Below are 11,740 nucleotides of genomic sequence, written 5' to 3' on the forward strand. Positions count from 1 at the left end.
CAGGGGCCTCGGTTTAACGTCTCATCCGAAAGACGGCACCTCCGACAGTGCTTTAAGGTAGTGCACAGAGGAATATCACGCACTTTCATGCACAAGTATCACAAACAGAAATTTCTGGGCTTGACAGCCTTTGAATAACTAGACAGGGCTAAGATGGCGACAAATAATCTTTGTCCAATTAGTGCCAGATAGGACCATGTGTCCTGAACAGTTTCTGCTGTCTTTCAATTTGAAAATCTCAATCAGTCATCGTCGTTCACCATTCGCTAGAAGTAACTTGGGCTCCTCACAAAGCGAATATTCCAAAGAAGCTCTTTCCCTCGGCAGTGTCGACGTATCCCACCGCCTCCTCGCTGACCCTGGAGAAGATCCGATCTCCCTCCTCGAACTCAAATATGGCCCCCTGGTAGGAGGTCTTGTACCAGGGCTCTCCGTGTTTGCCGTAGTGACAGGTGGACTTGGTGGCTTTCAGTAGCAAGGATTCCTCCGGGTAGCTCGCCGATAACTTGGAGAGTTCGTGGCTGAGAAAGATGGACTGGCCCTGGCAGCCCATTCTGAAGAAGACCACCTGGGTGTAGACAAAGTACAGACCGGGGGTCTTAATGACGAGTCTGTTGTCTTTGAACTCCACGCCCTCAGATAAGGTGGAGTCCGCCTCGTTCTGCCAAATCACATTCTTTCCTTTCAAGCTCTTTGATGCTGAGGGGAGAAAGAGAGAGAGAGAGAGAGAGAGCAAAGTCAGAATGGAGTACGTTACAGGATTTACAAATGTTCTTCCTGCCACAACATTATCTCAAAGGATGTCCTGCCACTTTTCGCCTATTTTATATCAGGTTCTCTTTTGTGGCGATTTTGACATTTTTTTCCAGTCCTTATTGCACAAAGGCAAGAATTTCCCGTTTCCAACACAAGCTATTTTGTGTCTTCTCAGAACGAGACTGCCAGATTGTGCTCAGCGATGAGCAGTTTTGTGCCGCTAGCAATTGGTTTAAGACGACCCCAAACCACATTTCACATAGGTTCCTTAAAGGCAACGGAGGAAAGAAAGAAGGGAATTGCATTTATATAGCGCCTTTCCTGACCTCAGGACGTCCCAAAGATCTTCACAACCAACAAAGTGCTTTTGAAGCGTAGTCACTGGTGTAATGTGGGAGACACGGCAGCCAATTTGCACACAGCAAGATCCCACAAAACAGCAGTGAGATAAATGACCAGATAATCTGGTTTTTAGTGATGTTGGTTAAGGGATAAATAATGACCCAGGACACCTGGGGAGAACTCCTCAGCTCTTCTTCGAAATGGTGGCCGTGGGATCTTTCACGTCCACCCGAGAGGGCAGGTGAGGCCTCAGTTTAATGTCTCAACCGAAAGACGGCACCTCCGACAGTGCAGCACTCCCTCAGCACTGCACTGAAAGGAGAAAGGTTACTTTCACCCCAGCAGACCTGGCTGATCAGTGTCCAACACACCGAACACTACCCCATACACCCAGACTATTCAATAGTATTTTCCCAATGCTAGCCTTCCTTTCAGTAAAACCTGATCCATGTGTCATCTGTGGCCAATGTAATAGTGCAGATGGGAAAACAGTTTGGAGACTGACGGGTAGATTTTCCAGTTCCTGCTTAAGGGCCCATTGGGTTCACCTGGACGCAGAAATTACAGGAACCAAAAGCACAGAACCATAGAGGTTCACAGCACAGGCGGAGACCATTTGGCTCATCATTTCTGTGTCGGCTCTTTGCTGGAGCAAACCAAAGCTAGTCTCACTTCCCCACTCTCACCCCATAGCTTCTGCATCAAATCCATTTTTCGATTAAGAGATGCAATGGTCTCCATTGTATGCAGTAAAGGATTCCAATGGCCCTCTGAGTACTGACGTTCTTTGAACCTCTCTCCCCGCTCCCTCGGTGTTCACTTTAAACGGATGATCCCTCGTTTCCGACTTGCCAAGGAGAGGAAATACTCTTTCCTATTTCACCCCATCGAAACCCTTCATAAGTTAATGCTCTCCGACCTCCACAACTCGGAGCTGACTTGTTCAGGGATGGTGCTCCCTCTGATATGGCCCTCCCTCCCTATGCAGAGGAGATTGGCCTCAACATGGCATCTGCCCCAAGGTGACAAGACTGAGATAGGGAACTCAACCTACAGTTAGGGTTACTGTACACTATGTGACAAGCTAATGTTAGCTATGAGAAAAATCTTCCTTATTTTCCTTTCATCTGATGAGGGCTTAAATTCAAATATTGTCAGTTGAAATGTGCACATATTAGCCAGCAAACTGAATCCTCCATTGATAATTCTTGAAAAGCCCATTATATCAAGAGTAGTCTCGTACCTGTCAGGTGAGCTGCGATTTTCCTCCTCGGGTCATTTTCCACCTGATTCATGAAATGAGGCAGACCTGGAACAGAAAAGTCACTATTGAGATACCCATGTTCAGAAAACTAACTGAGAATGAGAAAGAGAGAGAGAGAGATAGTGAGACAGAAAGAGACAGAAAATTGGAGAGATGGATAGAGAGATAGACAGAGAGAAAGAAAGAGAGAGAGAGAAAGAAAGAGAGAGCGGTAGAGAGATCGAGAAAGATAAAGAAAGGGAGAGACAGAGAGATGGAAAGATTGATAGAAAGAGATGGAGAGAGAAAGAGTGAAAGAAAGATCGAGCGAGACAGAGAAAGAGGGAGAGATAGAGATTGATAAAGAGAGATTCATAGAGAGATAAAGAGAGAGACTGATAGAAAGAGAGTGAGAGAGAGAGATTGATAGAGAGATAAAGAGATTGACTGATAGAGAGAGAGCGAGAGAGAGATTGATAGAAAGAGAGAGCTAAAGAAAGAGATAAAGAGAGAGAATGATAGAGAGAGAGAGAAAGAGAGAGATTGATAGAGAGAGAGATAAAGAGGGAGATTGATAGAGAGAGAGATAAAGAGAGAGATTGATAGAGAGAGAGATAATGAGAGAGATTGATAGAGAGATTGATAGAGAGAGAGATTGATAGAGAGAGAAATTGATAGAGATTGATAGAGAGAGAGATTGATGGAGAGAGAGAGATTGATAGAGAGGGAGATTGATAGATTGATAGAGATTGATGGAGAGAGAGATTGATGGAGAGAGAGATAGATGGAGAGAGCACTCACCACTGGTAACAGGGATGGTTGTCGCAGGTGAATGAGTTCTCAGATCCTGTATTTGGGCATTCCCAGAGTTCAGTGTTACTTTCTGTAGAAATAAATCAAGGAACGAGATTAACATGTGAAATTCACCCCAAATCTCCATGAAACACATGACCATCTGTACAAAGGTTCAACCCAGATCGACAGGCAACTTATCTGTATCATACAGAGAAACTGTGCATTCAGACTCTGACTGATTCTCAGATCTAGATTGAAACCAGATAAAGAATTTCTCAGAGAACGGACTGCTATGAACTAACTCGCTCGGTGAAAGCTGAAAAATATCAAGCTCTAAAGCAAGCCACACACCTGGTTGGAAGGTAGAACTCCAAGTTGACAGAGTATCAGATACGAAGACACAATCAGCAAGCCCAGAACAGCCGTTGCACAGAGAGCCTGCCAGAAACAGTTGCTCTTCTCCTCTGTCTTCCTGACTACCAGCACTCCTCCATTCTCAAGGTCCAGCAACTTCTGCTCATTGCTCATGGTCTCAGGTGTCAGTCGGAGCTCCGCTAGTACCAGTCGTGTCTTGGTTACCGATTGTCTCGCTCTCAGCTATGAGTGGGTCTCTCTCTGTACATACCAGGTCACTCTGGAAGAACCCATGAGTAGGCGTCAGACAGTCGGAATAGGAAACACCAGTCTAGCATTTGGAAAGTGTCAGGTTCCCCCAGCACACACAGGAAGTGAAAACTCGCCCTCAGATCCCACAATGAATTTACAAGGTCCCCAAAAAATCTGCCACCTTGTCGCTTTTTGACGACACAAGCATTACAGGCTCTGTGATTAACGAAACACTGACACTTTGTAAACTCTCTGCTCACAGTTCATATGTGGGTGGGAGTGGGTGGGGGGTGCTGGAGGCAGTGTGCAACAACGGCAGAAAACAGGTGACAGGTCGATGCATGAGTGAGTTTGAATGACCTAATTGTGCGCCAAGCTAGCTGGAAGACTTTGAGCAGGTTCGTCAAATGGCCGCTGGTATATCGGCCCACTTGTACAATGATCACTCTCGCCCGTGACACCAGCAACTGTGGCAGACTCGGGGATTGATGCATTAATTCTGTCCGAGCGAGGAGGGAGACAGCTCAGACTGCAGCGCTTGCAGGAGAGGGCTAATTGGGGTCAGGCTACAAGAAGCTCTCAACGGTGGCCTCTGGACCAGCTTTGGACAACAGGTGAAGGCATCAATGATGAAATTCCCACCTTATGTTGAGCCCTGAGTCAACAACAACAGCAACTTGCATTTATATAGCGCCTTTAACGTTGTAAAACGTCCCAAGGCACTTCACAGGAGTGTTATTGAAACAAAATTTGACACCGAGCCACATAAGGAGATATTAGGACAGGCGACCAAAAGCTTGGTCAAAGAAGTAGGTTTTAAGGTGCGTCTTAAAGGAGGAGAGTGAGGCGGATGGAATTTCAGAGCTTAGGGCCCAGGCAGCTGAAGGCACAGCCTCCAATGGTGGGGCGAAGGAAATCAGGGATGCGCAAGAGGCCAGAATTGGAGGAGTGCAGAGATCTCGGAGGATTGTAGGGCTGGAGGAGGTTTGAGATAGAGGGAGGGGCTACTCCAGTACTGGAGATAGAGGTGCCTGCTAAAATTTGCAAACATTCAAGTTTTGTTCACTGATTTGGAATTTTGAAAGTTAGGAAAGGATTTGATGTGGTAACTTTGGGGAAGATTTTTTTTTATTCGTTCATGGGATGTGGGCGTCGCTGGTGAGGCCGGCATTTATCGCCCATCCCTAATTGCCCTTGAGAAGGTGTTGGTGAGCCGCCTTCTTGAACCGCTGCAGTCCGTGTGGTGAAGGTTCTCCCACAGTGCTGTTAGGAAGGGAGTTCCAGGATTTTGACCCAGCGACGATGAAGGAACGGCGATATATTTCCAAGTCGGGATGGTGTGTGACTTCGAGGGGAACATGCAGGTGATGTTCCCATGTGCCTGCTGCTCTTGTCCTTCTAGGTGGTAGAGGTCGCGGGTTTGGGAGGTGCTGTCGAAGAAACCTTGGCGAGTTGCTGCGGTGCATCCTGTGGATGGTACACACTGCAGCCACAGTGCGCCGGTGGTGAAGGGAGCGAATGTTCAGGGTGGTGGATGGGGTGTCAATCAAGTGGGCTGCTTTGTCCTGGATGGTGTCGAGCTTCTTGAGTGTTGTTGGAGCTGCACTCATCCAGGCAAGTGAAGAGTATTCCATCACACTCCTGACTTGTGCCTTGTAGATGGTGGAAAGGCTTTGGGGAGTCAGGAGGTGAGTCACTCGCCGCAGAATACCCAGCCTCTGACCTGCTCTTGTAGCCACAGTATTTATATGAGGCAGGCAGTGATATGTGGACTGGAGAGCTTTTGCACAAAAGGTGTGGACAAAGCAACAGTTAGATACCCGGAAGTACCTCCTTTCTTGCAGGGTTGTTACTCACTGGTAAACATAGTTATCAAAGGATGTGGTCAGTGTGGGTATGCAACAATCCTTTAAAAATATGACATTTTCCTAAAGGAGGGGGGAAATCAGGGGATTGTGGGTTAGTTACATTTACCTAGTGATGTGTCATGGGTAAGTATTTTTCTCCTGGATCTAGATCATTGACTGATGGAGACGGGGATGAATTTCCCAGAGTTTGTACCAAACTTAGAGATATAACAGGACCTGTCATCTAACACAGAGACAACCCCTGACCTATGGCCCCGAAGTGAGACATACCCTGACCTGTGACCCCTTAGAGCGATATCCCCTGACCTGTGACCCCATTGAGAGACATACCCGGGTCTGTGACCTCACACAGAGACATCCTTTGCCCTGACACCTAAAAAAGAGACATCCTCTGACCTGTCAGATTCTCAATCTACTGATCCCCTCTCTCCAATTCTCAATCTACTGACCCCCTCTCTCAGATTCCCAATCTACCGATCCCCTCTCTCCAATTCCCAATCTACTGATCCCCTCTCTCAGATTCCCAATCTACGGATCCCCTCTCTCCAATTCCCAATCTACTGATCCCCTCTCTCAGATTCCCAATCTACCGATCCCCTCTCTCAGCTTCCCAATCTACCGATCCCCTCTCTCCAATTCCCAATCTACTGATCACCTCTCTCCAATTCCCAATCGACTGATCCGCTCTCTCCAATTCCCAATCTACCGATCCCCTCTCTCCAATTCCCAATCTACTGATTCCCTCTCTCAGATTCCCAATCTACTGATCCCCTCTCTCCAATTCCCAATCTACCGATCCCCTCGCTCCAATTCCCAATCTACTGATCCCCTCTCTCAGATTCCGAATCTACTGATCCCCTCTCTCCAATTCCCAATCTACTGATCCCTTCTCTCCGATTCCGAATCTACTGATCCCTCTCTCCAATTCCCAATCTACTGATCCCTTCTCTCCGATTCCCGATCTACTGATCCCCTCTCTCAGATTCCCAATCTACTGATCCCCTCTCTCCGATTCCCAATCTACTGATCCCCTCTCTCAGATTCCCAATCTACTGATTCCCTCTCTCCAATTCCCAATCTACCGATCCCCTCTCTCCAATTCCCAATCTACTGATCCCCTCTCTCCAATTCCCAATCTACTGATTCCCTCTCTCAGATTCCCAATCTACCGACCCCCTCTCTCGGATTCCCAATCCACTGAACCCCTCTCTCCAATTCCCAATCTACTGATCCCCTCTCTCAGATTCCCAATCCACTGATCCCCTCTCTCCAATTCCCAATCTACTGATCCCCTCTCTCCAATTCCCAATCTACTGATTCCCTCTCTCAGATTCCCAATCTACCGACCCCCTCTCTCAGATTCCCAATCCACTGAACCCCTCTCTCCAATTCCCAATCGACTGATTCCCTCTCTCAGATTCCCAATCCACTGATCCCCTCTCTCCAATTCCCAATCTACTGATTCCCTCTCTCCAATTCCCAATCTACTGATCCCTTCTTTCCGATTCCCGATCTTCTGAACCTCTATCTGAATTTCAGTCTGTAAACTCGGCAAATTCCATCCCAGATCTGGAAACATTTCCCATGAAAACCAGTTAATGCAATCCAAGGTGCAATAATCAGAAAGAAACATTTCATGCTGTTAAAATATTTTATTAATATTAATAATGAGTAAATTCCTGGCGAAACCTCCCTTCTGGGGCCGACTGTTTGCCCTGCAGGAGAGCTGCTCACAGGGTTCACTCCATACACTCCATCAATAAATAATATAAATACATCAATTCATAAATATATTTAAATAATAACTTAAATCAGTCTGAAACATCCTAAACTTGACGGAATTTACGCTGTTTAAAGACATCTTTAAAACAGAGGTCATACTTTTACATAAAACATATTATTTTGCCAATATTCCAAAATTGATATTGATACTTAGAACATTCCAGATAGAAAATCCCTGGGTACATAAAAGAGCAGCACATATTCCACTCGAATAAAGAGCTGATAAAACAGAAATAAATAAATAACATATTCTTCAAATGATTTTTTTGGTTTTCGTAGTGTTTGGGAAATAGTCTTTCCTCTTTTTAATTGGTTAAAGTGTCGACCAATCACGTTCTAGAGAAGTAGCGTTCTGCGAAAAGACGACCAATCGCATTGTAGAGGTGGAAAGCAACTTGTCTATTGGGGACTGGCCGGCCTTTCTCACCAATCAGAAACCTCAGAGACTTTCCATGAGCACCACCAAGGAAGGTCCATGGGGGCATTAGGAATATATTATCAACACAAAGAGATGACAAGGCAAAGCCCATACTCTTCAAGGACCAGAGAATGGTCACACAGGCAAACCAGTCTGAATATCAGACCTGATAGCTCACTTGTTAGTTGTTGGGATTTTCTAATTGCTCTCTCCATGAGGAGTACCAGTTTAAATAACATTAAATAACAATAAATATAAATTAAATATAAATTAAATAAAGGGACCAGTTGATGACAGAGTGGCCTGAAATGAGAAAATCAGCGTATTCAGAGCACTGTTATCCTACAACTGCCCCGTTACACATTTACAACACACTTCATCTACTTTAACATAAAGAATCCCGCACAGCAGTGCAGCCTGAGACACATACCCACACACCCAGTGTTAAAGGTGTCTCAGAGAACAGGAACATTATAGGGACAGGAGTAGGTCATTCAGATCCGCCCTGTGCTGGGTGTGAATCTGGAGTGACAGAGGTGAAAGTGCAGTGTGATAACCCACCCCACTGCCCAATCCTTCCGATCCGAATACATTTGATATTTTCCGTCTCTACAAGTCTTTAAATAAAATGGTGGAGAGATGAGTCTCTTTGTCCAATTAGTGCCAGATAGGACCATGTGTCCCGAACAGTTTCTGCTGTCTTTCAATTTGAAAATCTCGATCAGTCATCGTCGCTCACCATTCGCTAGAAGTAACTTGGGCTCCTCACAAAGCGAATATTCCAAAGAAGCTCTTTCCCTCGGCAGTGTCGACGTATCCCACCACCTCCTCGTTGACCCTGGAGAAGATCTGATCTCCCTCCTCGAACTCAAATATGGCCCCCTGGTAGGAGGTCTTGTACCAGGGCTCTCCGTGTTTGCCGTAGTGACAGGTGGACTTGGTGGCTTTCAGTAGCAAGGATTCCTCCGGGTAGCTCGCCGATAACTTGGAGAGTTCGTGGCTGAGAAAGATGGGCTGGCCCTGGCAGCCCATTCTGAAGAAGACCACCTGGGTGTAGACAAAGTACAGACCGGGGGTCTTAATGACGAGTCTGTTGTCTTTGAACTCCACGCCCTCAGATAAGGTGGAGTCCGCCTCGTTCTGCCAAATCACATTCTTTCCTTCAATGCTTTGTGAAGCTGAGAGGAGAAAGAGAGGGAACAACATAAGGATAGAATAAGGAAGGACTTGCTTTTATATAACACCTTTCACGACCTCAGTGCGTCCCAAAGTATTTTACAGCCAATGAAGTACTTTTGAAGTGTAATCACTGTTGTAAAGTAGGAGACGCAGCAGCCAATTTGCGCATAGCAAGATCCCACAAACAGTAATGAAATAATGACCAGGTAATCTGTTTTTTAGTGATGTTGTATGAGGGAGGAATATTGGCCGGGACACCGGGGAGAACTCCCCTGCTCTTCTTTTATGTCCACCTGAGAGGGGCAGACAGGGCCTCGGTTTAACGTCTCATCTGAAAGATGGCACTTCTGACAGTGCAGCACTCCCCCAGTACTGCAGTTGAAGCCTCCAAAGTCATTAGAGAAAAGATACATTCTTGCCAGTCCTGTTGGCTTTGAAGCAAATCCCCAAAGGTGAAAGACCAACACCTGACTTACTGCAGACATCCAAGTATTCCTTGGCTTTTAACAATGGTAGTTCCCAAACTATCCCTTCCCTTCTGTTCTTCCTAAACCATTTGCCACTTGTAGCTCAGGTGGTGGCTAGGGTGAATCTCCCCCTGATATTTCCCCGTCTGCTCGTATGGACAAGCCAAACCTCAGCTTGGTGTCTCTCGGACAGTGATCGGGATGAGATAGAGATCTCTCACCTGCACCCCACTGATTCTGATGCCCACTGCAGTTGAATAGCCTACTGCCACTCTCAGTCTCAGCTCACACATCAAGAATGACCACCGGAGAATCATGCTACAGTAAGAGTGGCTATCTTCAGGACCTGGGTCTATTAATGACATTAAAAATAGTCTCGTACCTGTCAGGTGAGCTGCGATTTTCCTCCTCGGATCATTTCCCACCTGCATCATGTGATGAGACTGACCTAGAACAGAAAAGCCGGACTCTCAGTCACTATTATAATGTACCTGTACTGAAAACTGACTGACAATGAGATAGAAAGAGAGAGAGAGCGAGAGAGGGAGATAAAGATAGAGAGATAGAGACAGAGAGATTGATAGCGAGAGATTGATGAAGAGAGAGATTGATGGAGAGAGAGAGGGAGAGAGGGAGAGAAAGATAGAGAGAGAGATAAAGAGAGAGAGAGATTGAAAGAGAGATTGATAGAGAGAGAGATTGATGGAGAGAGAGAGATTGATAGAGAGAGAGATTGATAAAGAAAGAGATTGTTAGAGAGAGAGATTGATAGAGAGAGATTGATGGAGAGAGAGATTGATGGAGAGAGAGATTGATAAAGAGATTGATGGAGAGAGAGATTGATAGAGAGAGAGATTGATAGAGAGAGAGATTGATAAAGAGATTGATGGAGAGAGAGATTGATAGAGAGAGAGATTGATAGAGAGAGATTGATAAAGAGATTGATGGAGAGAGAGATTGATGGAGAGAGAGATTGATGGAGAGAGAGATTGATAAAGAGATTGATAGAGAGAGAGATTGATGGAGAGAGAGATTGATAGAGAGAGAGATTGATAGAGAGAGAGATTGACGGAGAGAGATTGATAGAGAGAGAGATTGATAAAGAGATTGATAGAGAGAGAGATTGATGGAGAGAGAGATTGATAAAGAGATTGATGGAGAGAGAGATTGATGGAGAGAGCACTCACCACTGTTACCAGGGCTGGTCATCACAACTGACTGAGTTCTCAGATCCTGTATTTGGGCATTCCCAGAGTTCAGTGTTACTTTCTGTAGAAATAAATCAAGGAACGAGATTAACATGTGAAATTCACCCCAAATCTCCATGAAACACATGACCATCTGTACAAAGGTTCAACCCAGATCTACAGGCAGTTTATCTGCATCACACAGAGAAACTGTGCATTCAGTCTCTGACTGATTCTCAGATCTAGATTGACACCAGATAAAGAATTTCTCAGAGAACGGACTGCTCTGAACTAACTCGCTCGGTGAAAGCTGAAATAATATGGAGGATTTATTATTAAGAGGCTGAATGTTTCCAATGTAGAGCACACCGAGGTACTCGCAGATAGTAAGAAAGGGCCAACACCAAGATTAACTGGCTGATCACAGTTTATTATTTCACAGCTGAAACAGGAATGAGCGGGGGAGGCAAGCAATGAAATAAGCACACTTAGACCAACCTCTCTGAGGAATGAAAGGGACGGAGGAAAGGCAGCAAGCTCGGGGCTTGATCTCTTTGCTAAAGCGAGCTACACACCTGGTTGGAAGGTAGAACTCCAAGTTGACAGAGTATCAGATACGAAGACACAGTCAGCAAGCCCAGAACAGCCGTCGCACAGAGAGCCTGCCAGAAACAGTTGCTCTTCTCCTCTGTCTTCCTGACCACCAGCACTCCTCCATTCTCAAGGTCCAGCAACTTCTGCTCATTGCTCATGGTCTCAGTGGGAGCTCTGTTAGTTCCAGCCGTGTCTTGTCCACCGATGCTCTCGCTCTCAAGCTCTCTGAGTGTTTGTGTCTCCCTGCAGCTACACGCGAGCTCTATATAAAGATCGGCTCAACATCACGGGCAAGCGTGATGCAATGGAATTGGAAATACCCAGCGTCAAACTGTAGTGATTGGAAAATGAATGGGCTCTGAAATCGAGTACGATTACGATGTGAGTCCTGTATCTGCCTAACTTTCACTGAATTTATTAATAGTCTGTCAGTTTCGCAAAGTTCTGGCAAAAATTTTAACAAAACCAAAAGTGGACACAAAGCCTTGCTTCATTTTCTAAAT

At 45.7% G+C, this 11,740-nt stretch overlaps 2 protein-coding genes across 2 annotated transcripts; both read right to left on the reverse strand.

Annotated features, from left to right (window-relative positions):
• Window positions 1–286: 286 nt before the first annotated feature.
• Window positions 287–3,664, reverse strand: LOC137304972 (tumor necrosis factor-like). The gene is made up of 4 exons (XM_067973747.1): window positions 3,488–3,664; window positions 3,143–3,224; window positions 2,342–2,407; window positions 287–699 (listed from the first exon to the last, which is right to left on the reverse strand). The coding sequence occupies exons 1-4, from the start codon at window positions 3,662–3,664 to the stop codon at window positions 287–289; spliced, it is 738 nt and encodes a 245-aa protein (XP_067829848.1).
• A 3,857-nt stretch (window positions 3,665–7,521) lies between these two features.
• On the reverse strand, window positions 7,522–11,469 carry LOC137304973 (tumor necrosis factor-like). The gene is made up of 4 exons (XM_067973748.1): window positions 11,219–11,469; window positions 10,644–10,725; window positions 9,839–9,904; window positions 7,522–8,988 (listed from the first exon to the last, which is right to left on the reverse strand). The coding sequence occupies exons 1-4, from the start codon at window positions 11,393–11,395 to the stop codon at window positions 8,576–8,578; spliced, it is 738 nt and encodes a 245-aa protein (XP_067829849.1). The 5' UTR covers window positions 11,396–11,469; the 3' UTR covers window positions 7,522–8,575.
• Between the last annotated feature and the right edge of the window lie 271 nt (window positions 11,470–11,740).

Source organism: Heptranchias perlo, chromosome 39, assembly GCF_035084215.1.
Source record: "Heptranchias perlo isolate sHepPer1 chromosome 39, sHepPer1.hap1, whole genome shotgun sequence".
Classification (NCBI taxonomy): domain Eukaryota; kingdom Metazoa; phylum Chordata; class Chondrichthyes; order Hexanchiformes; family Hexanchidae; genus Heptranchias; species Heptranchias perlo.

Coding starts and splice junctions, on each gene's coding strand:
- LOC137304972 (XM_067973747.1), bottom strand. CDS start 3,664: ATGAGCAATGAGCAGAAGTTGCTGGACCTTGAGAATGGAGGAGTGCTG. Junction 3,225..3,487: donor GAGTTCTACCTTCCAACCAG/GTGTGTGGCTTG, acceptor TTATTTCTACAG/AAAGTAACACTGAACTCTGG. Junction 2,408..3,142: donor AACCATCCCTGTTACCAGTG/GTGAGTGCTCTC, acceptor TTTCTGTTCCAG/GTCTGCCTCATTTCATGAAT.
- LOC137304973 (XM_067973748.1), bottom strand. CDS start 11,395: ATGAGCAATGAGCAGAAGTTGCTGGACCTTGAGAATGGAGGAGTGCTG. Junction 10,726..11,218: donor GAGTTCTACCTTCCAACCAG/GTGTGTAGCTCG, acceptor TTATTTCTACAG/AAAGTAACACTGAACTCTGG. Junction 8,989..9,838: donor AATCGCAGCTCACCTGACAG/GTACGAGACTAT, acceptor TTCTCCTCTCAG/CTTCACAAAGCATTGAAGGA.